Raw genomic sequence first — 25,873 nt, forward strand, 5'->3', positions numbered from 1 at the left:
TCCCAACATGGTGCCGTGCGCCATCCTCCTTTCCCTCCTTCCCGTCGGGCCGCGCGCCTCTCGCGAGAGCTCAGCGCTATTTAAGGTGCGGGGCGGTCGGAACCCGCCCTTTGCGCTGGCGCGGCGGCGGGCGGAGGTGCGTTGGTCGGGGCTGGCGGATCCGCCGCCATCCGCGCTGCTGGGGCCCGGGACCGAGCGACCCGGGGATAGAGGGACAGTCCGGGCGGTGCGCAGTTGTGCCCCGAGGACCGGGGCGTGTGGCGATGGCGGATGAGGGGCCCGGCGGGAGCGATACCGGCGGGGTGTCCCCGGCCCACGGTGACTTGGCGCTTGCCCGCATTCGAAAGGCCTTCCCCTGGCGCCGGCCGCAGCGCGCTGCAGGCATCCGAGCATGTCGATGGGGGCGAGCGGTGTGCCTGGCGCCCTTGTCAGGTTCTTCAGCAAGTTTAGATTATTGTTTTTCTTCCCTAAGGGATCTGCGTGCTGTTCAGCGCTTCAGGCCGGAACTGCTGTAGAGGCCGCGAAGGATGCTGAGCTGCGACTTGTGAGTACTAGGCAGGGCCTGTGCAGTCCGAGTGGCATTACTGCCTTTGTCCTGGCTCTGGCGTTGGTTGGTTTTGTTTCTGGGCTTGGTGTTTGTCAGGCCTTGCGTGTATCAGTGTTATTGATGTGCCCGCATAGGCATAGTGAAGCTGGTGCATGAGGATCTTGTTGTGAGGGGCCCAAAGTGGAACACAGCATTCGGGATGAGGCCTCAGCACTGCCGAGTACAGAGGGACACTCCTTGCTCTGTTCCTGCTGGCCACACCATTGCTGATCCAGGCCAGGGCACCACTGGCCCTCTTGGCCACCTGGGCATGCACTGGATCATGTTCAGCTGCTGTTGACCAACACCCCCAGGGCCTTTTCTGCTGTGACCCAGGTGCAGGGCCTGGCACTTTGCCCTGCTGAGCCTCATTCAGTTGTCTTCAGTCCATCAATCCAGCCTGTGCAGACACTGCTGCAGAGCCTTCCTGCCCTCCAGCAGGTCGCCATTCCCACCCAAATTGGTGTCATCTGCAAATTGAATGAGGGTGCACTTAATCCCCTTTCTAAAGTTGTCAGTGAAGACTTAAACTGGTCTGGCCCCAGCACTGATCCCTGGGGAACTTTAAACCAGCTACCAGCTGAATGTAACTCCATTCACCACTTGAGAGGCCCTTCCAGTTTTTCATGCAATGAACAGTGCATCCATCCAAGACATGAGCAGGTGGTTTCTCCAGGAGAATGCTGTGAGAAATGGTGTCCAAAGTGTTACTAAAATGCAGGCAGACAATATCCACAGCCTTTGCCTCATCCACTAAGTAGGTCACCTGGTCATAGAAGGAGATCTGGTGGGTCAGTTGGGACCTGCCTTTCCTAAATTCAGGCTGGCTGGGCCTGGTCCTTTGACTTGCATGTGCCCTCAGAATGATCTGCTGCAGGTTATGTGAGGACACTGGATGAGTTCTGCTATAGTGTCTTCAGATACTGAACTGTGTGTAATTCCATTTGAAATATTACTGAGTATTTTGATGAGTTTTAAAAACTTTAAAAAGGCACGGCTCTACAGAGCTGGTAAGTGAATTGACAAGCAGGTAAAATAACTCCAGGCTGTTACAGAACCACGTTCTTTTGCTGTATGTTCCAGTCCCTTTTGTATAGATTTGGGCCACTGAGAAGCTGGATTGTGTTGTCTTGCAGATTCAGGTGAAAATTAATATTTTAATTCTGGGGCTGGTCTCTATTATAATTGATAACCAGTGAACAAATGGGTGATGGATTGTTAAGAGCAGATTTTAGGTAACTGACAGCTCACAAAAGAACATAGGGAAGATGGCATTGCTTCTCATGATGACACCGTCTTGGATTAATTTAAAGGTTTTAAATGACAGCAAGTATTTATGCATGACAAGTATATGAAACCATTGCCTACTTGTATGTGTGCTTTTTTGGAGGAAAACTTACCCCTAGTAGGGACAGGGTTAAAACATTCAGAATTAATCTCAGTAAGTCTCTGAACAATCTGTTGCACCACTGATTCTTCCCTTCCTTTGGGCAGGAGCTGAACTAAAAAGACGCTAAAAAATTATCTGACCTCAGTTTTGCAAATTTGAATATCTTTAGGTTAGTGGCTCTGACTTAAATGTTAATATAAAGAATATAACTGGTCATGATTCACAGGAGAATCTCTGCTCAAGTTTGCTCAAGATTGTTCTTGTAAATTTACCCTGTGATCATGAGTGGAGTAGAGGAAAGTTTGGTACCTGATTAATGTTAAATTTTATTTAGTTTCTTGACTTCTCATTGCTTTTTAGGGCAAACTGAAACATGACTGATACAGATGAATCCCATGCTTCTGGCTCTGATTACCCTGATGCCCAAGAGCTGATCAGCCATCAGCAGAGGGAGCCATCTGAGGTGTATTCATGGCAAAGGAATACAGGAACACAGTGTTCGGAGTCAAGGCAGAAAACGGCTGCTCTTGGGGAGTCTTCAGATCATCCTAATAGCATGTCTAAATCATCAGCAGCTTCAGCTGAGGTTTTACTGATTAGCAGTGATTCAGAAACGTGAGTTTTATCTCTAGTTCAGAATTTTTCCTGTGAAGAACCTGTCTAATGTATCATAAAAGTGTACCTTCTTTTGAAAGTAAATACTTTTTTCTTCTTTAGTGATGTCTCTGCTTATCCTGAGTGCTCCATTGCACCTTCAAAGCAGAAAAGGAGATATCAGTATTCAAGGCAACAAGCTGAACCTGTTACAGGAGTACCTGACAATGAAAGCTCCTCAGATTCTTCTCTGTCTCCCCAAAGTCCAGCGAAATCATTGGAAGGTTCCAAGCAGCAGAAGTCAAAACTCAATTTGAAGGCCATTTTTGCCTATCACTTCAGGGGAAGGAAGTTCAAAGCAGCTGCACACCGAAAATACAAAATTCACTCAAAGAAGAGCAAGAAAAAGTATAAGAGCACACAGATGCCCACAGGGAGGCCCCCACTAACAGCCTCACCTCAGGAACAAAAAAGGAGGCTTTTAGACAGAGGTTTTCAATTCCCTTTTGTTGAAGAACATTATGGGAAGAAACATATTCCCTTAAAGATGGTTCTTGGCTATGAGGTAAGTCCTCTGTTTTGTAGGATAAATATTTTCTTAGTCTAAAAGTTGAATTAAAATGGACTATGTTGTGCTTCTGCTAGAATAAAAAAATGAAGCAGGTTTTACTTCTGTTAAACAGGTCACTTGATGTAGGTTTAGTAACTTTTAAAGCAAACAGCAAGAATATACGTGGGTATTGATAGAATGTTAAAATCCAGTTCTTAACGTGAATCTTGTGAATCATAAGATCTTACTGAGATATTTTTTTTTCTACAGCAAGCAGCTGCAAAGGGATTTTTCAAGTATATTGAAGTGCTTAAATATGAGGAGCATCTTAAAAAAGCTTTAAAAGCCCTTCAGGCCAGTGACGACTTAGAAAAAGAGTGTGTGGTGTTACGGAAACACAAATACTTAGATGATGAAGGCCCCATTTCCCCTATTCAGGAGACAGGGTAAGTTTATCTTTACTTACTCTTTTGTGCTTAACTAACATGTGCTTAAATGTGTATGTGTATCAAGTTCAGTTGTTCTGTCCTTTTAACCTATGAAAGCATTGTTTATTCTGGGAACAAAGCACTCTACCACTTGGGATTCTGTATTTGTAGATGACTTAAAAATTCTCACAGAAGGAAGCATTTTTAATTTGATCTGAAGACTGGTAATTATTGGTAAAAATTGAAATGAAGTATTTTCTGATGTACTCCTCTAATGTTATCCTAAATAAAGTACAGTGTTCTGAAACAAAGACTAAAGGATAGTTTTTAATATTTTATGTTATTAAGAACTCTATAGTGTCATCTTTGGTCTTTAGGGTCAAGAAATTACTTAGTGCAATAAAAAGACTGGTAAATCAGCAGGAATACTTGCTGTTGTAAATAACTTTTAGCAAGCCTAAAAGACAGTGTAAAGGTACAATGCTGTTACTCAGTTACTGCTCACTTCAGGGCTTGCAGCTTTTACACATTTTAAGGTACTATAAAAGTACAGTTTGATCAATTTTTTTTTTTTTTTTAGTGATGATGAGGACAGCTTGAATTCTGATACTCAGGAACAACTTGATGCCAGAGTAGTGGTAAGTAAGCACTCTTGAACTTCAGAAACACTCTAGCCTTTCTGTTCCAAAGTTAAAGAATTGGTAGATAATGTCTTTGGTATTTATATATATATATATATATATATATATATATGGTTCTTGAGCTTAGATCCAGAGTTAACAGTGAGCTTAGTGAATCCTGATCTGTTAATGCAGAAGAGGTTGATAGTCCACACTTTCTTTAATGTAATGCTGAAATGTATAGGAATTCTGCAGTTCTCTGTGGAGTTCTTAAAATCTGCAAATTTACTACTAAAATCTGAAGTATTTTGAAACTAGACTTGTGACTACTTCTGTCTTCCATTTTCTTAGGAGAACAGCTCTTTCATTCTAAGTAGCACAATTCCCAGTAAAAAAAAGTCAAAGCCAGGAGGAAAACGTGCAAAACCACCTGAAGTGATTGAAATAGTGGATGAAGAAGATGGTGCTGAAGACAACTCCGTGCCTCTGCAATGCTCACCTTGGTGAAAAGCAGACAAACAAATGAAGTGGCAATGGTTGTTCTTCAGATGCCTCTTTCATGAACCTCTTTGGTTTAAAACATTGGTCGGGAGTCAATTTTGAGCTCTCCACACAGCTGCCTAGGCATGTTTGGCTTACTGTGAGTACATTGGGCTTTTGTCTGAGACAGAAACAGAATAATTTGTCCTTATGCTAAGCTTTTAAATGTCTTATGTGCTATTCTTGGTCAATATACCTGGTTCAGTGCCTGATGATCTTGGTGAAATTCTGGCTTCTGCAACTTGATTTCTGTAAACCAATGGATCATAGAATTGACATAATTACAAATGGGAAGACAGGTTCTAAATATTGTAGCGGAACAACAGCTCAGGATAGAAAAGTATATATATAAGAGCATGCAAACATCTGTATGCTCAGGCTAAAAGGGCAGTTTAGATGCCTTTCTTTAGCAGACTTCTTTGTGGGTGATACTTCAGAGATTTGTTTTTCTGCCTTAGAGGTGCAGGTTTGAAATACTTTAAAAGTTAAAGGGTTGAAGACAGAACTGAAACTTAATGCAAGTCAAGTGCCAATAAAAATGAAGAAGTAGTTGGTCAACTTTGACAAAAGCCTGTTGCAAAATGTGGTTAATGCATTTGATAATAAAATCCAATTTTGTATGATTGAGGTTGTTCATTCCATGTGGAATAACTTCTCAGAAAACTAATTCTCTGCCCTTAATCTAATACAATAATCTGATGTTGTAAGTATAATCTATAGCAGTATAGTATTGGGTTAAAAATTATTTTTTCTCCTCTTGCCCTCCTCTGTCCGGAATGGTTTCTGATGTGAATATGCCCTAGCAGAAGCTAAAATCTCTTTATGAACAGTACTTACCATGCATTGCCCCAATTGCAAATGCCTTTCTCAAAGGTGTTTAAGTCAGTATGAAACATGGCTAGTGTTTAGAAGTGGTCTGGGTATCACTGAGTCTTACTGTGCAGCAGTTTTGATGGCTGAACTAATAAATGTTTAAAATGTTCATTTGTGTCAGCAAGATTTGAAAACTAGTCACCTCACAGCCTCACTCAAATTATTGTCAGCAGCTAGCTGACAGCTGTTCAGCATGTAATCTGTGCTGAGCGAGTGTGTAGTCAGAAAAAGGCTTTGTCTGCTGGTTAAATTTCCTTCAAATGCAGCTGACAGTCTGAGGAGATTTGCAGTAGGTGTTCAATATTGAGAGCAAGTCAAGCTGTTATTTACATGCTTGAATTAGGGTCCCAAACCGTTGTAAAGGAAGTTGCCTAAATGCAGCTTGATAGCTCTAGGACTGCAAAAATTACTTCAGCATTTAAAGATCACAACTAAAACTGGTCCAGAATTAATGGTTAAATGTAGCTCTTCTAGGCATGTCCCTGAGAAATACTCAATGGCTTGAAACACTTATCCTGGATCTAGGAGTGGGGTTCTTTCTTGGTAGGACATAGTAAGGGGCACGTGGAGTCCTGCTCATTCTGCAGTTCATGTGATGAATTTGGGTGTTCAGCTGCTGTGGGTGACTCAGAAATAAATTAAATTTCAATTCTGATTGGAACTGGATAAATATACATAAAGCTTATTATATCTGTTTAATTGATTGTTGAAATCTAGCTTTGACTTCAGGAATCTTAAGTTATTTGACTGTATATGACAGTTCTTAGCGCTTTGTTTTTCTTTCCCTTCTAGTTTGTTGCTTTTGGAAGATGAAATACCTCATGGTTTTCTTGCTGCACAAGGTAAGCTGTTACTTGGATTTCAGTTTTGTTTTCTTTAGGTAGCTTTTTATGCATTATTTCACAAAAGGTTTTGAAAAAGCAAGTGCTCCATAGTTAAAGTACATTAACTTACTCCCATTAACATGGGAGTGCTCAGCTCCCCAGCTGAGCAGTTTGTGTGTGTGATGCTTCCAAGGTATGAGTTCAGTGCTACATCAGTGCTTTCATCAGTCTGACCAAATTTAGAGCCTGTAGCCTCTCTTTGAACAAAAACTTGAGTTCTTGAATACTTCAAAGTAAATGAAAGTTTTACCTGATGTTGAATGCTGCAGGGCGACTTTATCTGATTTGGTTTGGACAGCACTGTTTGGAATTTTCTCTGCTGAAGATTAAGGGGATACTTTTCCCTCAGTATCTTTGTGGTGCCTCACCCACCCTTTCTGTGCTAGGGTGTATTATAAAACTGCAGCTTCTGGTGGCTTCCCTGTGGTAGAATTCTGTCTTAATTCATATCTCTTGCAAGAACAGGAGGGACAGCAGAGAGCAGCTGGTAGTCTTGCATGTACATGGCTGTGAAAGCTTCTTGCTGTAGGATGTTGCCAAGTTTGCATGGCTTGGGACAGTGTAGGAAATAGCATGGAAGAAAGCACCTTGTAAGGATACAGCATAGGAAAACCCCTTTGACATGGAAAACACTGAGCTGAGGGTGGGTGAGTAGGGAAACCTTACAAGATAGGAACAGAGATCTCACTTGGTCGTTGCTGTAGGTAGAGAACTGCACTAGGAAGCACATTGGGTTGTTCTGAGGAGGGTATGTGAGATTCTGAATTCCTCACCACAATTACCTGGGTTCATGCTATACCTGTCTCTAGAACTGGAAGTGGTGGTAACTCAGTTTCCTCTACTGCTAACAGTAAGTATATGGTCAATTGGGAAGTGGCTTCAAATTCTGCTTCAAAAGTAGTAAAAAAATGAATGTGTTCAGTCTGTTCCAGCACTTGATCAGGTATTGTCTTTTGCTGTAGGCAAAAACCTGGAACCTAGTGCTTAGAAAAAACCCTTCTTTTGCAACCCACAGCTGATTAATGTATTAGTTGTGTTACTTATATGAAGGGACAATATTTGCATGGCCTCAAATAGCATTCATTCATTCAAATACTGATCAATCTAGAGTTTGGTGTTCTAAATTTTCAGAAGTGTAGTTTGGTTGTATCTTTGCAGATGAGCACACACACTGCAGCAGCAGTTGTAACTTCTTGGGGATCTCTTGAATTCTTAGGGCTGTTTGCTGACCTTTTGATTCATGAATCCCTTACTTGAGTGGACATCTGTGCAACATGGTAGCAAAAGAGGTGAGCTTTGTGTTTCTTCTGAGCTTCAGCATAAGACTGTTGGATTTCTTCAGTGTAGTGCTATTCCCACAGCAAGTATCAGACTAATTTGTGCACTGTATGGTATCTGCACCCAGCAGTGTCTTCCTGGTGCGGTGTTCAAAAAGCAGTGCTACAGTATTTCAACAGCTGGCATCGTTGGTTTTCATGCAGATGTGCTGGTTAAACTTGGTATTTCTGTTGGAACAAGTAGATTTAGTGTTTCTTAGTGGGAAGCTTTTCAAATACAATACCAAAAAACTGCTAAACTGTTAATGGGATAAAAGTGTAGTTAAACTAGTGACATTGTTCCAAAATATTTTTTCCTAAAGGGGCATTCCTGTGATGTGTGGAACAGATTGGAAAACCTCTACTCAAGTGTAAGTATTGAGGAAACAGATGGTTTTTTTCCTAGGTGGAGGTAGTTGTAGGAAGATAAAAGCTGAAGTCTTAACTTCTTGGCTGCCTTTTGACAACAAAAAACAGTACTCTGTTTTGAAGCACAAATCCAGGTTCCAGATGACCACTAGAGACAGGTTTATTTCCAAGTTACCTGTCTAGGCTTAAAACCCAGGCTGTTCTAAAGACATTGGGGAGTTTTTATGCCTCGTTCTTCAGCAACTAGACACAACCTGCAGTGTGTCTGAATTGGAAAACGTGGCTAGAAGAGTAACAGGTTCTGCTTTCCTCGCTGTACTCTTAATTGCAGTGGTGACAATGAGACCTGTAACAAGTTCACTTAATGGGACAATTCTGCAAATGTACTTAAAAATGCAGCTGCTATGAAATATAACTATAAACTTGAGTTGATGTGCTTCAATTCTGCATCCTATGTACTAAAAGAAGTAGAATTAGCAGGTAGAGGAAAAACACTTGCAGTGCTGAATTTTTGTAGATGGTTTATTAAAAAGCATATTTTTAAGGTGTCCTAAAATGGTCTCTTCCATGCCTTCTTTGTGAGAACTCCCTTAGTTTTACCTTTTTGTGGCATAGTGCTCCAGTTTTTACAACTGCAGCTAGATCTTGTTGGTAGCTGTGTGGTAAACTGAGCTGTGATTTGATTGCAGATAAAATGCTTTGTTGTGTTATCAGTATTCAGCCAGTGTAACTGGACTACTGTCTGTCTGGCTTCATACTGAGATAAAAGCACCCAAGTCTTGATGAACTGCTAAAATACTGAGGAAACTTGAAAGTATTACTTAGATAAACAATTTACTTTATTTTAGGAAGTGCACCTGAAGTCCAGTCTGAACTAGCATCTTGGTAAGTTTGTGACTTTTTTTTAACCCTTGCCTGTTTCAGGTCAGCCATGTGTCTTTAACTGGGTGAGCTGCTTATACTGCTGCTCCTTTCTTACTGAGAAAATCCAGTGCTGTTTCAGAAAACATGAGAGCTTATCTTGCCCAGACTTGAGAATGCTGTGAGAAAATTGTTGTGATGATTGGCAAAATGTTCAACTGCTCTGAAGAGAGTGAGTGAGAAGAGCCTTTCTGAACAGATCTACTGTGTAGATTCTGCTGATTTGTATGCACATACATGCTGATTTGTAATATTACTTGTTTTTTTCTGGTGGCAGGTCCTTAGAGAAAGTGAAGGAAGAAATACAGGATGCCATTTCACAGAAGTCTGAAGCCGATTTGAGGGTTAGTGTGACATATGAAGTTCTGCCTATACCTGAATGAGGCGCTCTGGTTGTCAGTTAGGCCAGAAGCCTCTCAGACCAAGCTTACTAATTTGTGAAAGTTTCAGGGACTGTGTTGTCAACATTACTCTACTGTATCTTAATGGTTCATTCATTCTATTATGGGAAGAATTTGTTCTAAGTGAAGTTTGCCCAAAGAATATTCATATTGATTTCTCAGGTAAAAATGAGGTGAGCAGGTTAACTGCTTAAACTGATAGTTTCGCATTGACCAGAAAGTTACACTTAGTAGGAAATTTATAGGGAGGATTCTGCAGAGTTCTGTAGTTAATTCCCTTTAATGTTTACTTCTCAGGTACCTTAACGTGTAATTAAAAACTTGATGATATGAAGGAGGTGCTAGTGTATCTTTACCATCTTTCTTCAAAATGTCTTGAAACAACATAAAATGACACTGGAATCTACCAAATTTCTTTCCAGTCTGCTTGTTTTTTATTTATCTTTTGTGTTAATTAATAGCACTAGAAGTGTTGAGGTCTATCCCGATGGGATCTTTTCTGTAGGTTCGTGTCGTTGGAAACGCCTCACAGAATAAACTTGTGGTTTGGCTTTACCCACTTAACTACCTGTTAGCTCTGTGGGATAAAACTGCAAGACAAATCTTAGAGTAGATTCCAAGGAATGCGGGGATGGGCCGGTGTTCTCCTTTAGGTATGCTGGAACACGCTTGGAATACAAAACAAAGTCATTCAAGTGGAAAAGCTTGGTTGGAATCAAGTCAGTGTTCTGAGACTTGGGTGCAACTGACCTTCTGAATTACATGGGCTGAATTTAGTCTTTGGCCCAGGCTTTTGTGCAGGCACCTGACCTGTCACACAATGTTTGCTGCTTGTTTTCTGGATGGCTTGAAACAGTCTGTTCCTCCTTTAATCATGCAGGAGTGATTATTATTTCTTGTTTCAGTGGCTGTAAGAAGAGACAGCACTGTGATGTCTGCTATGAAGTAACTTAATGAACTTGTTGCATTTTTGTTTCGTATCAAGAGGTGCTCTACAGTTTCATACTGAGCAGCAATATTTGGGTTATTTATTCAAGTATGGGGTTTAAAGAGTTAAAGAGTTAATTTCTGAGCAGCTCAGCCAGTTTACTGCTATACTGTTGAAATCCCTGGATTCTGTTCTGTAGAATAAAGAGTTGAAAGTAAAAGAAGCAAAGCACTCTGGAAAAAGTATAAATATTGATATAGAGGAACTCTGAAGCTGCTGTTCATGTTAGTCTGTTCTCCCTTTCAGCTGCATGGCAGTTTGGTGAAGAGTATCTCTTAGTCCCTGACACCCAATGGTGCATGCAAGAAGCTCAAATGTAAAATTTAGCTGTTGTGGTTGGGGGTGTTTAGCTGTTGCAGTGTTACAGTACCTGCACCCAGCAGCTTTCTCCTGGTGGGATGGTCAAAAAGCAGTGCTACACCAGTGCAACATTTGGTGTCCTTGGTTTTCTTTCTGCTGTTTGTTAAACCTGGTATTTTTGCTGAAACAGTGTAATCTCCTCAGAGACTTCAGTAAAAGTCTCTGAAAAAGTGTACTTACTTTCCATTTTCATTTGTCTTCATTTTGATTATCCATGTGACAACTGGCTACTGGCCTCTGGAACTCAGCAGGTGCATCCAATTCTTTCTAACCAGGTGCCTGAGGATACAGAACAGAGTGAACTGCCCTGAGTTAAAAAAATGGAAGCAACCTGTTTGACAGGTAAGCACTCAGTTTCTAGTTCCATGCTATTTCACAGTTGGTGTATTAGCTTTGTATGCCTGTAAACATGGGGAACTACTAAACTGTTGTAGAACTAAGTGTAGAAAGATATAGAATGAAGAAGATATAGATGTAGAAATACCAGAGATTGCTGGGTAGTGATCACTGCAGGTGTTGGCAGTATCTGAGCAGATCACTCATCTGTGAGTCATTCCTTTGTGTGTGTATACATATTTTAAATTGCTGTCACAGTTGCGCAGCCATCTGTAGTACTGGTGTCTTAATTACACTGCTGTTGGTTGTGAGGAATTCATCAGAACTTGGAGCTTGCCATACTTCAGGCTTGTTCACAACTTGGCTTATGTATCAGCAGGATTGATTCACTGGAAAAGATGGGCAGCTGGGTTATTGAGTGAAGTCCGCTGAGGGCAGTGAGAGGAGTATCTGGTCATTACCAAGGCTGCTGGGATGTTACTGTTTCTGGTGAGCTGTGGACATGACCATAAAGCAAATCCACCAGACTCCTGTGTTGCCACACACTTGTGTGGCACCAAGTCTGCTGGGAATAAAGCTTTTAACATAAGTCAAGGACACAATATTTCCTTCTGCTGGTAAGAGAAGTTCCTGCTGAGGTGTAGGGATGTATCCTTGGGCACTTTCAACAGAAGCTATAGGGGAACAAAAGTTCCAGTTGGGAGATTTATAGACTGGATGCTAAAGCTCCTGCTGAGAGGATGACTCTTTGGAACAGAAGCAAAAGAGGGAGACAAAGGCTATTCCATGCAATTTAGATCCAAGGTGCACTAACCAAACCTGACTCCAACTCCTAGGGTCTGCTGCCAAGTTGCTGTGTGTCAGAGGCATGAGAAAACACCACGTGGGAGCTACAAAAGTAAGTGTGAAGGCAAGAGCACTTACCAAAAAGGCTGATACTGTAAAGAAATTGAAGGTCACTTCAAAGAGGGTTTGCATGGCTGAAAAACCAGCAGCTCTTAACGCGGTGACCGCATATTGAAATCCTCTGCAGGATGCCGTGGACACTCATGTGTGCTATGGTCTATATGTGAGGAGAACACCTCTTGTAGTTGGGCCTCCTGGGCTGGAAATGGGCCTTATCCTGCTGCCTTTGGGGTTTTTTGATGCTGTTGTAGAGGAGGGAGTACTCAGTTCCACTCTGAAGCAAGAACTTGAAGCATGTGACATTAGGGAACAGGGTTGTTAAGAGTTATGGTTTGTGCAGTCCTGCAGCCCACGTTGCTGCTTGTGTGTCCAGAGAAGGGCAGTGGAGCTGGGGAAGGGTCTGGAATACAAGTCTGAAGAGGAGCAGCTGAGGGAGCTGGGGGTGTTTAGCCTGGAGAAAAGGCACAGGGGGAACCTTCTGTCTGCTTTGTACACCCACCTGACAGGAGCTGGGGGTGGGGGTTGGTCTGCCAATTAACAAGCAGTAGGATGAGAGGAGATGACCTCAAGTGGTGCTAGGAGATGTTCAGATTTGATATTAGAGAAGTTGCTTTTATCTGGATTGAAAGTGCTAATAGCTATTTCTCCTCTCTTAGATCCTGGTGATGTTGCTGTAAGCCTGCTGCAAAGAATAGCACAGCTGTTCCAAATGAAGAACCTTCTCTAGAGTGTTCACTGTAGTTTATTTGGAATTAAACATTCATTTTAATAGTGCTGCATGTTGTGATTTGCCTCTTGCCCTGGAAGCTGTGGTGAAGGTGCCTGTTGAGTGTTGGAGAAGCCCCAGCTAAACTGAGAGTATAGAGGTGACTGGAAGTGGCTTTATCAGGTCTTTTCCCTCACTTCCCCATCACTGAACTCACCTGTACCAAAGCCCTCCTTATTCTGTACAGAATGTCACAGCATTTAAATGAAACTGGGGGCTCTGTACTGCAGCCTGGAGTTACTTCCTGTTTCTGCACTGAAAAGCCAACAAAGGGTTGAGGAAATTATGGCAGCTGATCAATCAACTGAGTTGCTGGTACCAGAATGTGGGGTTGGTCTCCTTCCCTGATATTCTGAGAGAACAAGAATATTGATGTGTATGAGCCTCAGCAGGCTTTGCACAATTGCCATGGTCAAGTTGAGACTCTCTATGCTCTACTGATAATCCCAGAATTACAAACAGCCTTCACTTGGCTCTGTGGAGTTTGACAAAGTGGTTGTGGTTTATGGTTCACTGCTGCAGTACATGCAACTGCACCTGACTGAAAGAAAGGGGTGAAAAGAAGTGGAGTTAATTCGTAAGAAATCTGCTTTTGAAGAGTTCCCTTGGAGCAGATTTAGAGGAGGCTGCAAAAATGGGCACAGAGCTGGAGAACCTCCTGTGAAGAGGGTCAGAGTTGGGGTTTGGCCTGGAGCAGAGAAGGCTCCAGGGAAATCTTTATAGAGCCTTAAGCATTGCAGGGGCATTGGGCCAGAGGACCTTTAAAGATCTCCCCCCCCACCTCCATGATTTGCTGTGGTGCATTTTAACCAGAATGAGCATTAATGAAAAGCCCTTGGTCGTGCACCTGTTAGTAATTAAATTTACAGCAAAAATTGAGTTTTGAATTTGTCCTGATGATGTGCTTCGCTCAGAAAACTGATAGAAACCCTCTCTTTGGAAGAAGTAATGAAGACTTCTATTCTCCCATTTAAGTCTTTAAAATGTACCTTGTGACTACAGGAAACTATTTCTTAAATCAGAGAGTGCAAAGAACAAATTAAGCTCCAGCTTTACAGAAGAAATGTCGTATCACTGAAGGATTCAAATAACCTTAAAACTTTATTTGAAAACATTTTATACATGTATATTACAAAACTTATTATCTCTTTAAAATATTAACATAAGTCAGGCCAGTAGCTCAATCTGAGACAAACAATGAAGAAAGTAGCACAGTCCCATCTGCTGCTGTAGTGAGCTCTGAACGGCACTACAGCGTTTTGGAGTACTCACTGTTTTCCTGCAGCTTAAGGCTGAGTATTCCTGAATGGCTTCACAATTCACCATTGAGGCTGCACCACTCAGTGGCCTGGATTGTACCAACACCACTCTGTCCTCGTTGCTCAAAGTCTTTGCCTGTCATGGTGCTTTCCAAGTCTTCTTGGCTCGCAATTTTTCCAGCATTTTCTACAAATAAAACAAACCATGAGACTACAGTACTGAAGTGACTGCCCTAAAGCCAGCAGGCCTGTAAACAGAACATCACGATTGGGCAGTGCTGGTCTGGACAGTAGGGAGTGCAATGCCTCCCCTGTTCCAAAGAGGCCACAGATTCCAGGGCAGGGGCAAAGGTGTGCTTATTTCTCTGTTAATGATGGCATCTATAAAGCAATGTAACAAGAGCAGCAACTGCCTCCACCACAAAGCAGGTGAGGTGGTCGGGGCTAAAGGCAGGAACTGGACCTGGATCCCGCACAGTTGTCACAGCCTGTCAGGATTATCAAGCATTTTCTTCCTTTCAGTTGTCAGGCCCAGCAGGGGAATGAGGGAATTGCTAAATCCAGGCCTCTTGTTAACCCTGTTCCACAGCAACTGCCATCAAAACCCCAACAAGATTCTTGCACCATTTGGGCATGCCCAGGATCTAGGTAGGGTAGCCAAAGCAGCCCAAAAAACACCAAACCCAGAATGTTGCCTTAAAATGGAAATTTGGTCAAGTCTGGATTAATAAAAAGGCTGCCATTGTTTTGTCAAAGGCTTTCCAGCAGCTGGAGTGTTTTTGCTCAAGCTCAGGTCACAGAAAAATTGAGCCTGAGGCATACATGCTTTTTAAAGAAAACTTGAGCTCGGTTGTTGACAAGGGAATTCTTATATAGGATGTACCAATGGTATCACTTAACATCCAGACTGGTTTGAGGGTCTCCATTTCAGCTCCATTCACACCACACCTCAATTACTCTGGAAGCTCAGTGAAGTCATGATACCAGAGGGCAAGAGGACACAAGCAGATTATTACCTTTTGAAACTCTTTAGCCTTTTCTCTGTTTTTAGCATAAGTTTCTTGCCTTGCTTTTTCTTCATTTCTGATTTTTACTTCTGCAAGCTGATTATAGAGTCTGTAAAAACAGAGAAAAACCCATTAGTGTCTGGGCAGGGAAGAAGGGGCAAAGATGGAGTAGGTTAACCAAGCTTAAGAGTTGGCCCTGGCTCCGTTGTTAGCAAATGGGAAAATTTGACTGCACTCTCCACTAATCCAGAATCACTTCAAATTTTTTTTCAGCTGCATCAACCAAATGCCCTCCCTGTTCAAAGCTGCACTTTCTGCCTGTTACTGCTCCTACATGCCCAAGTGCAACTGTGAACTTGGCATTAAGTGGCACAGCTGCCTCAGCAGGTGACCTGAGTGCTACCTCTGCAAGGGCATTTCCCAGCAGGTACCTGCATCAAACACACCTGGCTCCTCTCCCACTTGTTCAATGTTAAGCAGCACTGGGTCCAGCTGAAAGAGCACAGACTGAGCAGCAGCTTTCACAAATCACAGATTAACTACTTTTTTTTTTTTTTAATTAAACTTCTCTCACTTATGCTTATGCAATACCTGGATGTACGCCGGTGCATTTCAATTTCTCCAGACTTCCTATTCTCTGGAGAAGATACTTTCACTTCTCCTACTATTTTCAACTGATTGGCAAGTGCACCATTTTTTCCTAGGGGAAAAAAAAAAGCCAAACATATCTTAAATTTAAGTCTTTAGTTCAGCTAACTCAAAACCAGGAGAGATTTACAAAGATTTTCAAATGACATGACAAAACCCAAAACAAGCTAGCAGAATGGAAGCCACAGAGATGACATCCTGAGTTAAAATAAATCTTCCCAGTCTCACTCTTGAGGCTGCTGCCTGTGCTTTAGGCCATCCATGGCTCTCCACAGCTGACCTGCAAGCCCCCAGGACCAGGGACTAGAGGTGCACCAGTTTGCTAAACATGGCTGTTCTGTGATAAGCAGCTGTTGTTTGCAGAGGCACCTTACAATGATAAAGGTGGGCTGACTGTGAAACATGAAGAGCCCCCATAAGGGCCTTTACAACACTGAAGAGGTGACCAGACAGTGGGGGAAAACAGAGCTCCCTGATTCCCTGAGAAAACAAATTAAAGAACATCCCAGTCTGCAACAGCAAACATGCAGCAAATATAAAATCTATTCTTTGATATAAACATCAATTGAAGGGATACCTAATGCTGTGTCTTGCCTCAGATAAACCTACCAGAGAGACCAGACTCCTTCTGTCTGCTTCTTAGGTTCTCAGACTTTCCTCCTTGAAGCTTTCTTGCTTCCAGCTTTTCATTTTCTCTCTCCTTATTTTTTATTGCTTCTACTCTTTTCAGGGATTCCTGGATGAAATTTTGCTTTCTTTCTAAAAAAGATTTTTGTAAACTTCCGGGTGTAGATGCAAATTCCAGTAGCATCACTGTGAAGGAAAAGGAGAAGTCTCCCATTTCTCACTGTTAACAATGAGCAGTAAGTCATGCATTTCAAGGTACTTCTCCTAAAATGTGCTTGAGCACTTCTGTAAAAGGCATGAGGAGAATGGCACTGAACCATGAGGCATCTTGCAGAACCAGCAGCAGTTCAGACCTACGGAATCCAGTAATGGCCAGCAGGTCTGCCCTGCTGTGAGATTTCTCACAAATGCTGTGAGGAAATACTGCATCAAAAGCATCTGGATGCATCAAAACATACTGAAGACCTCACAAGTCCCTGACACAATTATGTTCTGTGAATTCCTGGCCTTCACATTACTCCAGTTCATCTTGGACAAAAAAAAAAAATCAAAAAAAAAATCAGTATTTTACTACTCTTCCAGATTATCATCAGAATAAGGCGGGGGGGAAAGGATAATTGGATAATTCTTTGGCTACAGACTTGTAGGGGGTCTAACAGCAAATGAGAAACAAATGAAGGTTCATAAACTATGACAACAAATCAGAAAACAATACAGATTTTTTCAAAATTAAGTCATTACAACACCAAAGAAGGGTAGTGTAGAGATTCTGAAGTTTTATGAGAGAGAACCTGGCCCAGGAAGAGACAAGTCCAGGTAACACACATTAAACCTCAGTCAAAGGTACTACAGACCAAGTCTGTACAGCAGGTTGCACTTGCCTAAGTAAAAGCAGCTCTACGTTTTCCAAATGAGAAAATTGTTGAAGATTTTAATAATCAAAATTTAAAATCATAAAAATCATAAAAAATTCTTGATGATTTTAATACTAAAAAAATACTTTCAACTTCAGTGTACTGAAGTACCACATAATTACCTGCAGTCTGATGTGATGGACAGTGACTCTCACTGGGACTCTGGGCTTTGGGTGAACTGTCAAGCCTTACGAATGCTGAATAATCTGCATCTGGAGCTAGTGGTAAAAATTCTCCCTCCTGTTTCAAAAGGATCAGTGATTGGATTGGAAATGCTTAACACATACAACATATTTGAGTGAAGCAGTACTACTGCACCACTAGCATAGAGCCAATGCAAATGAAAAACATGCTTTTGCCTTTATGCATGATGCAAAGAAAAATCAGAAATGTATCTTGGTAACAGGTATGAAAAAGCTGTTTTCTAAAAACATTTCAAAACTTAAAAACAAACCAACAAAACAAAATAACCCAAACAACACCCACCCCTGCCTCCAAACCCAAAGAACATCCATTAAAGACTTTTTGCCCACCAGATTTCAATTGCCATGTTCTTAATACAGGCCTGAAATTCAATTTCTTTTCCTTTCCTCCTGCTTTCTCTGGTTCTCCCCCCCATCACTCTCTTCCTGCTCTGTCTCTTCCGTCCTTTTCCCAGAGGCAGGTGACACCCACTGCAGCAGTACAGCCTCCAACTGCCAGCCTCCACCTCACCCATGTATCAACTACTTGATAAAAATCCATCCTTAAACACTTTTAGGAATTCCCTAGATGCCTCTTGCAATTAGTGCACGATTTAATCTCATCTATTCATCTAACAGACACAGATTACTTGGTTCTGCATCAGTGATTCAGCTTCCAAACTATTGTCACATTACAGCCCACCCCTCTGCAATTTACAGCCTTTGTATGTAAGCAAGCAGCGAAAAGAACACCACAGGTTAATCAAGTGTGGCAGTTATGAAGAGCTGATTAATTTTCCCCATAAGCCTCTAACTGCTGTGTCAGCCTGTATAGCTCCAAACTCACAAGATGAGGGCTTTCTCCTTTTTATTCCTGTTTAGTTTGTAGTTTCATTTTATTCCACACACTCCTTTCATTCAGTTTTTATCTAATAAGATACAATTCCATCTTGCAAACACCAGCAAGATGGTTTTGCTTTTTGTAGCAAGTCTTCCCAAACTCTATCTAGATCAATATGACAAGGTAGTGATTCTAAGGAATAACCCAAATTTAGGATCTATTCGGTCTGTCTGGAAAACACAACACCAAACCAAGATGATCAAAAGCAATTATAAAGCCTGGAGAACCCATCAATCTCTTGTTTTGCAACAGTGGGTGAAGCCCTACCATGGGGCCTCTCCTTATTTTGATTAATACTAAGTTCAAAACAGAATCACATTAGATAATGCTGACCTCAGTAAAAACATTACATTCGGACTGATCCACACATACTGAGTTATCCATTGCATCCTCCTTAATTTTCTCTTTGTTAGGATGTTCCACGTCTGATTCTACAATACTGATGTCATTGGAGCTTATCAGAGTGAGCTCAGGCTCTTCCATAATACCATGCCCTGACTCAGTCTCCTAGAAAATAAATTAATCAAGGTATCAGTAAGGAAAAAAGTAAAAACGCAGTATCTTCAGCAATAGCAACTGTTGTCAGAAAATGAAGCTCATTTAACATATAGAAGAAAGAAAACCTGCCCCAAGTAGTAAATGAAATACAGAAAGAACATTTATATTTCAGAACTCAAAAAACTGGAACAAATAACCCAAAGTAGCCAAACAACTACAAATCTCCTGCTCTCCATAAGTTTAAACTAGTTCAAGGGCAATTTTTTTTTTTTTTTTTAAAGCTACATCAATGCTATTTCTTTAAGTTTGCTTATGTTTTGGTTAATTTATTTACCTCCTTCAGGCTTCTAAATGGAGCCAGGGGCTGTTCAGTGAGACACCCATGCTATGTAACCCAGCTGCATGAGCTCTATCACTCGGTGCTAAGATAAGGAGAGGCAGTAGGGATGCTACAGCTCCTCCAACCATTGTGGGAATTTAAACTACTGCTAATCATCTCAGTGCCACGATCCGGAAGAAGGATCAGGGGCAAAACTCCAGGAAACAGGAACTAGAATTGTAAAAATCAACATTTGCCATGCTTTCAGATATTATCTGAAATATGATCATATTGATATAATAATGATATTATCAGATATTTGTGCAACAACAAAACCCCTGCTTATGGATATCTGTTCTACTCACCCAGACTGGAATATGACATAAACTTCTGGGCACAGGATGAGAATGTCTCTCATGTCTTTGGAATAAAGAACTGTTCTGTTGTACAACAGTGCGCAAATGGATGTCTGAGTCTTCCAAGTTGGCTTCTGTGAGAGCCCCCAGAGATTCTTGTCCTTCTGGAAAGCTTTGATCTGGCTCCTTTATATCCATATTGCCCTGAGAATGCAGCTCCACAGCTTTATTTACTTCATTTTCATGAACTGATTTTTCAGGAAGCTTCACATGCTTTTTCTGATCAAATGCCTCCAGAGGTAATTTTTCAGAAGACACAGCCTCTTTTACTGACTGCTGAGGGAAAGTTTCACCCATTGTAACTGGTGTGGGACCTAGCTGGTAAAATGAGTTTTGCTCTTCCAGGTGAATCAGACTTTCATTCCGCAGATCTTCCACTGAACACTGGAGATTAATACATCCTATACTTCTTGACAGCTCTTCATATCCACTTGCAGGTGAAATAGAGTTCTCATTGTCTCTAATTCCAAGGGTTTGTTCAAAAGGTCTTTGTGACACAGTGTTAATATCCCCTGGCTGATCAGCATTCTGACAGTCATCACTTGGAGTAGATTCTAATTGCAGTGGGTAAAAAGATTCTTCAGATCCTGTTTCAAAAATTGTCAGAAGTCAAACTTCTTGCTAACAAAATAGCATTTACACTTCAAGTCTCTCTATTAGAAGACTTTTCAGTACCGTATAACAAAAAGTCTAGTAAACAGGAAGAAACATTTTGTTTAAAAAACTACTTAAGTTTCCTCAAACATAATAACCATCAACATTACAGAAAATTATTGCATCACTGTACACAAAACTTCAAGAACCAACACATTTTGGTGCTTCTTAGAAGCAGCATGTTTAGGGATGGGCTTTGTGATGGTGCTGACATAACTACACTGGAAGTCAGAGTATTTTACAGCTCATACTCTGCAAATGGAAGTCCTCTGAGTCTCTTTTGGGCCTGCAACACAGTCTCTAAACCAAAAAGAAAATGATCCAAAACACCGTTACTTGGGCAGAAAAACTTCAAAGTAGAAAGCAACATTCAAACTGGAATAGTTCAAACTGTTCCTACAAGGTACAGTATTGCACCCTAAATTATCTTTCTTTATCTGAGCACAGAAGCCAAGATACCATTTTTCCCCAAGAAAAGGCTGGGCAAGGAGAAAGACTGGGTATCAACATTAATTACTGGGGAGGCATTTCAGCAGAACAGCACCTGCCAAACAGACAACAGTGTTGTTTAAATTACCTTTTTTTTTTTTGTCCTAAGTTTGATAAAATCAGTTACACAGACTCCATCATTGTGCTATCACCAGGCTTTTTATACACTTTATGGAAAGTGCCACAGAAACCTTTAATGGCTTCCTTCAGACATTTTTTTGCATTCTTTGATACACAGAAAATATCTATTTTTACATGTATAAAGAATATTGTCTGCTGATAAAGAGCTGTTAATGGGGAGGGAAGAATTACAGTGCAACATCACCCATCAACAGAAAATTCTCTGGATGATGCACTTGCAGATCAGCCTTCCCTGAACAATCAAAAATAGGTTTTACTTGCTTAGCCTGTTGCTTATGTTATTTTTCCCCTCCTTTTAAAGCATAACAATAATCGGTTTGGGATTATAAAAACACTTAAGAGATGGGAAGATTTTGCTGTTAAACCATCAAGACTGTGTCTATAAGCAATTTAGACAGAAACGGTCTGAAGTTAGAATGGAACTTCCTAAATCCTATTTGCTGTGACTGCAATCACAATGTCTTGAAGTGTAAACCTCTTCTAGCATTTTTTATTACTTCACAAGTCACAAATGTAACTGACCAATAACATTTACATTATAACTACATCTATTACTTAAATTATTGTGCCACATTTGGTGTTCAGCTTTTTGTTGGAGCATCTTGAAACACTGAAACACCTGATTCTTGCTCCAGAAATGTTTAGATTGGTATTCGCAGCACTTAGAATTTTTAGAATTTAAAATTACACAAAATATCAAGTTAATTTAAATTTAACTGCAAAACATTAAAAAATAAATTCCTGCTGTAAGCTGCAGTTAACTTAATCATAAACTTCTAATCCACTAAATTAATTATAACACTGTACCTCAAAAGTTGCTGTGTTATCCTCTACTTTATTTTGTAGAGAGATAAGGCAGTTCTGTCATCAAACCAAGTATTGCAGTGTGCAGTATATTGCTGTGACTTAAGAGTGGGAAAGGAAAATGGAATTGTTTCTTTAAGAACAAAATGTATGTAAAAGACAAATGAGTCAGTTCAGAGAGACTATTAACGCATGCAAAAAATTTTAATCAATATTTTTGAATCTCCTTACCTTACTCAAACATACAAAGTAATGGATATACATTAACACATATTTGAAAAAGGACAGTTTCAGCTAGAGTTGATACTTCTCTGCTGAACAAATCACCACAGAAGGAATAAGTAACATAATATCCATTACAGTGACTTGAATACCCCAGTCTGCTTTTGTATCACAGTCAAAACTGCTGAAGAAATGAGCTTTAAAAAATTCAGGAGTTCTACCATTAAAGGTGGTGGAAGAGACTGTGTGTGAGAGTGTAGCAGAGTTAAGATATTTCAAAGCAGGGCTGAGAAAAGCAAGATCTGTCCCCATTTCAACACTGCTAACCCAAACTACCAGCCCCAAACTAAGGGCTGGTATTTATACACTGGCGCAAAGCTGATTTTGAAAGCACTGATCTGTCTACACTGAACATACCTGGAGTGGTATTTTCTCTAGCAGACCCTTCTTCTGATGTAATGTTTTGCACATTTGTTTCAAGATTAGAAGGCAGACTACTTCTTTGTCTGTTCAGACCAGAGTTTTCTCCTTCTAGAAACGCAGACACATCTGGAATTCCTGTTGAAAATTCTGCAGTCTTGTGGTATAAGAAAATAATTTTGATTTAAGATTAATTTTCTCAGAAATATGAAGGATAAAAAGGAAAAGGTATTTTTTGATTTTTGGGTCACATTTCTGCTACAATCAGTAATCTATGCGTATAAAAAATACTGCTTTGTTTTTTATAAATAGTATAGAGATTATTTATTTAATTCTCACAAAAATCTTCAGCCAAATCATTTCCTCCACCAGACTTTTTTCTGCAGTACCTTGCTAAATTCTCTACTGTGTTGGGAAATTCTGTATTGAGAACAGGATGATGATGATGATGTTTCAAAGTCAACACTCGGTTCCAAAGGCAGAAAGAGCTGGTGATGGAAGTTTGGAAAATGTCTCTCCATTTCAGGGAAACAGAGTTCAGTTGCTAGAGCTATAAGAAAAGAGGTTCTTTTAAAAACAAACATCACCCACACCCCCAGAAACAATACCCCATAAAAACAAAAACAACAAAAAATCTGCAAAAATGTATCACAACTTGTTCCTATATACAGTAAATAGAACCTAAAGAATTCTGCAGGTATACAAATACCAGCTGTAAAAACAAAATCTTTACAGCATCCAATTCTTTGACACGATGCAGGTATAAAAAGCAGTAAGAAAGTGCTACCCTGATTCAATTTCATTATTCTTTAAATGAAAAAGTGAAGTCTGTAAGTTCTCTGTTCTGCTCTTGAGTGACTGCATCAGAAGTAGTGTGGGTTTCTCAGTTCAGAGCTCACAATGGAACAAGACCAATGAAGAGCCACAGGGATGATTAGAGAATGGATGTAGCACATGATGTTCAAAGAGCAGCTAAATAACTGAGTTTGTTCAATCCTAAAAGAAGAACTGGGGGTGTGAGGGAAGTGGTACAAAAAATGTCTACTGTCTACAGCCTCTTAAGATACAGTACAGAGAATCCTAGAATGGTTTGGGTTGGAAGGGACCTTAAAGATCATCTCATTCCAAGCCCCTGGCAATGGGACACCTTCCACTTGACCAGTTACTTAAAGCACCACCCAACCTGGCCTTGAACATTTCCAAGGATCAGCCATTCAAAGCTTCTCTGGGCAACCTGTACCAGTGCCTCAACACCCTTACCATGATTGATTTCTTCCCAATATTTAATCTGAATCTGTCTTCTGTCAGTTTAAAGAAAATACAGTCTCCTCAAACATGCAAGAAAAGGAGAAAAAAAAAACAAGAAGAAAGTTAATAAAATGTTGCTTGGGTGTGCAGAGTCTTTGTCCTTGGAGATACTCAGAACTTGCCAAGCAATCTGGTCTAAGTTGGCTCTGCTGTGAGCAGGAAGGAGAATTTGGGCCACTTAACTAGAAGGTCCTTCTGGGTCTAGATTCATCTATAATTACATGATTTGAGGTTTTCAAACATTCCAAGGAGGAAGTGATTTGAATTAAATCTTCATGATAGCTAACAATGATGTTCTTAATTTCCATGAATTGCTACATTTTTCTAGAGAGCACAAAACTCCCACCAGCCAGTCAGAGTTTCATCAACTATGTGACCCCCTGTGAACAATGAAGTATTATATAGTATTTCTTTACCTTTCTGAAGTGAAAGCTGTGCATAAACAAGTGACAAAAAAAAATAATGGCACAGGGTAGCAAGCAGCCCAGCCACAGTGGCAGGAATCTGCACAGAACTGAGAGAGATGTGGTCAGTCTGTCTTTTTTCTGCACTACTTTGTGAACATGTATCTACCACCAAGCTCCAAGAACATCAAAGTACTGAATTCTTGCATGAAGAACCCTTATTGACTTTAACATGTAAGTTGAATATAAATAATACAGACCAATGCCTAACACTGAGCAAGCTCCTCATTTTGTATGATCAGAGAGGAGCACAAAAAAATGCTATAAAATAATGAATACCTTGGAAACATGTATTGTCCTCTGAGGAAGAGCTGAAGTTCCCAGTAGGTCTCCCCAAGATCTGCTGTATCTGGTTTTCTTCATAAAAGTACATCTCTACTTCAGACAATTGACTTTCAGGTGCTCCAGACAAATTTTCTTGCCTTTGATGCAAGGTAAAAGGAACTGAGGAGTTCCAGCAGTGGCTTCCTGTTTCTCTCAGAATTCCATCTTCTCTACAATCAGAAGACAATCCTGAAATAATAAGTTAGATGTTAACAGTTTTGCATACAAACCACTTACATTGCATCATTTGAAAAGACAGTGCCTAGTATCCTGAAATATTCATAAGGAGTTCTGGGGTTTTGTTTGTAGGGTTTAATTGTCTCCTGTCAATGCTCCTACACACCTTATCACATATTTTCAAAAACGCAAAGTTGCTAATATCTAATTAGGGAGCAGTCAGTACATAGCACCTTTACAGCTTAGCACTTTTACAGAAGGTAGACTTAGGAAATACTGAAATTATAAAATCAGAAAAGAATTAATACTGCTATTTTATGCTAACTAGCACATCTTTACCTCCTACTGCATATAAATGTGCCAATCCTTTTATGTGATCTTGAATATCTTTATGACACCCCACAGTAGTTTTATTCATGCTCAAACAGAAATTGCTTTATACCAACACTAGAAATCCGAAGGATCGAGACAACCAAAATCATGTTCCTAAACAATACACCAACCCTTCTTTATCCATAAGCTTGCAGAAGAATTGCACAAAGCTATCAGAAAAGGTCATTACTAAGCACAGAGGGTATGGTGAAGACACAGCTAGATGTGAAAAATTTATTTAGTCAAATAACAAAACTGCTGGTATTTTTCTTTCACAACTAAAAAAGAACACAGAAGAAAAACCACAAGAAAATGGTCTTAGAAATGGCTTTAGCTTTTTTACATCAATAAAACACAGATGTGTCACTTGAGTTATAAAGTTTACTACATAAAATAACATGTTTGAAACATTAGGGTTAAAATGAGCCATTGAAATCCCAGGCTGTAAAAACTGTAACCTCAAAAACTCATTTATAAACATGGAATAACACATATACATGTTTCTTAAGAAATCATCTGTGTCAGAATAATACAATATTAAGCCTCAAAGTAAGTAAATCCAAGGGTCACTATCTAATAAATTTCAAACTCACTTCCACGTTCACAAGTAAAAATATCAGGAGCACTTGTGTATTTATTATCAAAGAACTGCTTTTGATTTTATGAAAAACTAGCAACATGAAGAGGCAGACTACAGACAAAAAACAGCAAGAAAATGTATTTCCCAGGAAACTATTAAAAGCCAATATGGCATTCAAGTGACATTTTCACAAATAAGTCATTGAGAATTACTGTGGTGACAAGCAGATACTGGAACAGGTATCTTAACAGCAAGACAATCATAGCTCTGCAATAATCTATGATATATATTGATTACAAAACTTTTATCAGTGATATCA

General features: G+C 40.3%; 2 protein-coding genes and 8 non-coding genes across 33 annotated transcripts in view; 9 read left to right on the top strand and 1 right to left on the bottom strand.

Annotated features, from left to right (window-relative positions):
• Nucleotides 1-115: 115 nt before the first annotated feature.
• TAF1D (TATA-box binding protein associated factor, RNA polymerase I subunit D) lies at nt 116-12,838 on the top strand. 22 transcript variants are annotated; one of them, XM_058849591.1, is made up of 18 exons: nt 116-136; nt 473-544; nt 2,337-2,591; nt 2,694-3,135; nt 3,391-3,566; nt 4,129-4,186; nt 4,520-4,808; nt 6,374-6,423; nt 7,170-7,315; nt 7,624-7,754; nt 8,105-8,152; nt 8,999-9,035; nt 9,143-9,243; nt 9,349-9,470; nt 9,597-9,634; nt 11,096-11,162; nt 11,993-12,054; nt 12,719-12,838. In XM_058849591.1, the coding sequence occupies exons 3-7, from the start codon at nt 2,350-2,352 to the stop codon at nt 4,673-4,675; spliced, it is 1,074 nt and encodes a 357-aa protein (XP_058705574.1). In that variant the 5' UTR covers nt 116-136; nt 473-544; nt 2,337-2,349; the 3' UTR covers nt 4,676-4,808; nt 6,374-6,423; nt 7,170-7,315; nt 7,624-7,754; nt 8,105-8,152; nt 8,999-9,035; nt 9,143-9,243; nt 9,349-9,470; nt 9,597-9,634; nt 11,096-11,162; nt 11,993-12,054; nt 12,719-12,838. The 22 variants fall into 22 exon arrangements, with proteins under 22 accessions (XP_058705574.1, XP_058705591.1, XP_058705609.1 ...); XM_058849608.1 differs by having other exon boundaries at nt 9,349-9,634; nt 11,069-11,162; XM_058849626.1 differs by lacking the exon at nt 9,597-9,634 and having other exon boundaries at nt 9,349-9,415; nt 11,069-11,162.
• LOC131575034 (small nucleolar RNA SNORD5) lies at nt 6,168-6,241 on the top strand. Its single transcript, XR_009276680.1, has one exon. It is a non-coding gene; the product is annotated as a small nucleolar RNA SNORD5 (small nucleolar RNA).
• LOC131575030 (small nucleolar RNA SNORA40) lies at nt 7,396-7,522 on the top strand. The gene has a single exon (XR_009276676.1). It is a non-coding gene; the product is annotated as a small nucleolar RNA SNORA40 (small nucleolar RNA).
• On the top strand, nt 7,846-7,984 carry LOC131575017 (small nucleolar RNA SNORA8). Its single transcript, XR_009276664.1, has one exon. It is a non-coding gene; the product is annotated as a small nucleolar RNA SNORA8 (small nucleolar RNA).
• LOC131575021 (small nucleolar RNA SNORA1) lies at nt 8,376-8,507 on the top strand. The gene has a single exon (XR_009276668.1). It is a non-coding gene; the product is annotated as a small nucleolar RNA SNORA1 (small nucleolar RNA).
• LOC131575016 (small nucleolar RNA Z40) lies at nt 9,200-9,272 on the top strand. The gene has a single exon (XR_009276663.1). It is a non-coding gene; the product is annotated as a small nucleolar RNA Z40 (small nucleolar RNA).
• Nucleotides 9,944-10,075, top strand: LOC131575024 (small nucleolar RNA SNORA18). The gene has a single exon (XR_009276671.1). It is a non-coding gene; the product is annotated as a small nucleolar RNA SNORA18 (small nucleolar RNA).
• LOC131575018 (small nucleolar RNA SNORA8) lies at nt 10,815-10,952 on the top strand. The gene has a single exon (XR_009276665.1). It is a non-coding gene; the product is annotated as a small nucleolar RNA SNORA8 (small nucleolar RNA).
• On the top strand, nt 12,110-12,238 carry LOC131575020 (small nucleolar RNA SNORA25). The gene has a single exon (XR_009276667.1). It is a non-coding gene; the product is annotated as a small nucleolar RNA SNORA25 (small nucleolar RNA).
• Nucleotides 12,839-13,646: 808 nt separating the features above from the next.
• Nucleotides 13,647-25,873, bottom strand: part of CEP295 (centrosomal protein 295) — a 43,544-nt gene continuing 31,317 nt past the window's right edge. Inside the window, exons 17-26 of one of the 3 annotated variants that reach the window (XM_058858787.1) lie at nt 24,381-24,614; nt 22,719-22,879; nt 22,327-22,486; nt 19,549-20,186; nt 18,700-18,873; nt 17,406-17,523; nt 16,352-16,555; nt 15,686-15,794; nt 15,104-15,203; nt 13,647-14,274 (exon numbers count right to left, since the gene is read on the bottom strand). In XM_058858787.1, the coding sequence (XP_058714770.1) occupies nt 14,227-14,274; nt 15,104-15,203; nt 15,686-15,794; nt 16,352-16,555; nt 17,406-17,523; nt 18,700-18,873; nt 19,549-20,186; nt 22,327-22,486; nt 22,719-22,879; nt 24,381-24,614 (1,946 nt within the window). In that variant the 3' untranslated portion in view covers nt 13,647-14,226. The remainder of the gene's footprint in view (nt 14,275-15,103; nt 15,204-15,685; nt 15,795-16,351; nt 16,556-17,405; nt 17,524-18,699; nt 18,874-19,548; nt 20,187-22,326; nt 22,487-22,718; nt 22,880-24,380; nt 24,615-25,873) is intronic. The other 2 variants (XM_058858769.1, XM_058858780.1) reach the window with 2 other exon arrangements.

This window comes from Poecile atricapillus, chromosome 1, assembly GCF_030490865.1.
Source record: "Poecile atricapillus isolate bPoeAtr1 chromosome 1, bPoeAtr1.hap1, whole genome shotgun sequence".
NCBI classification, from domain to species: domain Eukaryota; kingdom Metazoa; phylum Chordata; class Aves; order Passeriformes; family Paridae; genus Poecile; species Poecile atricapillus.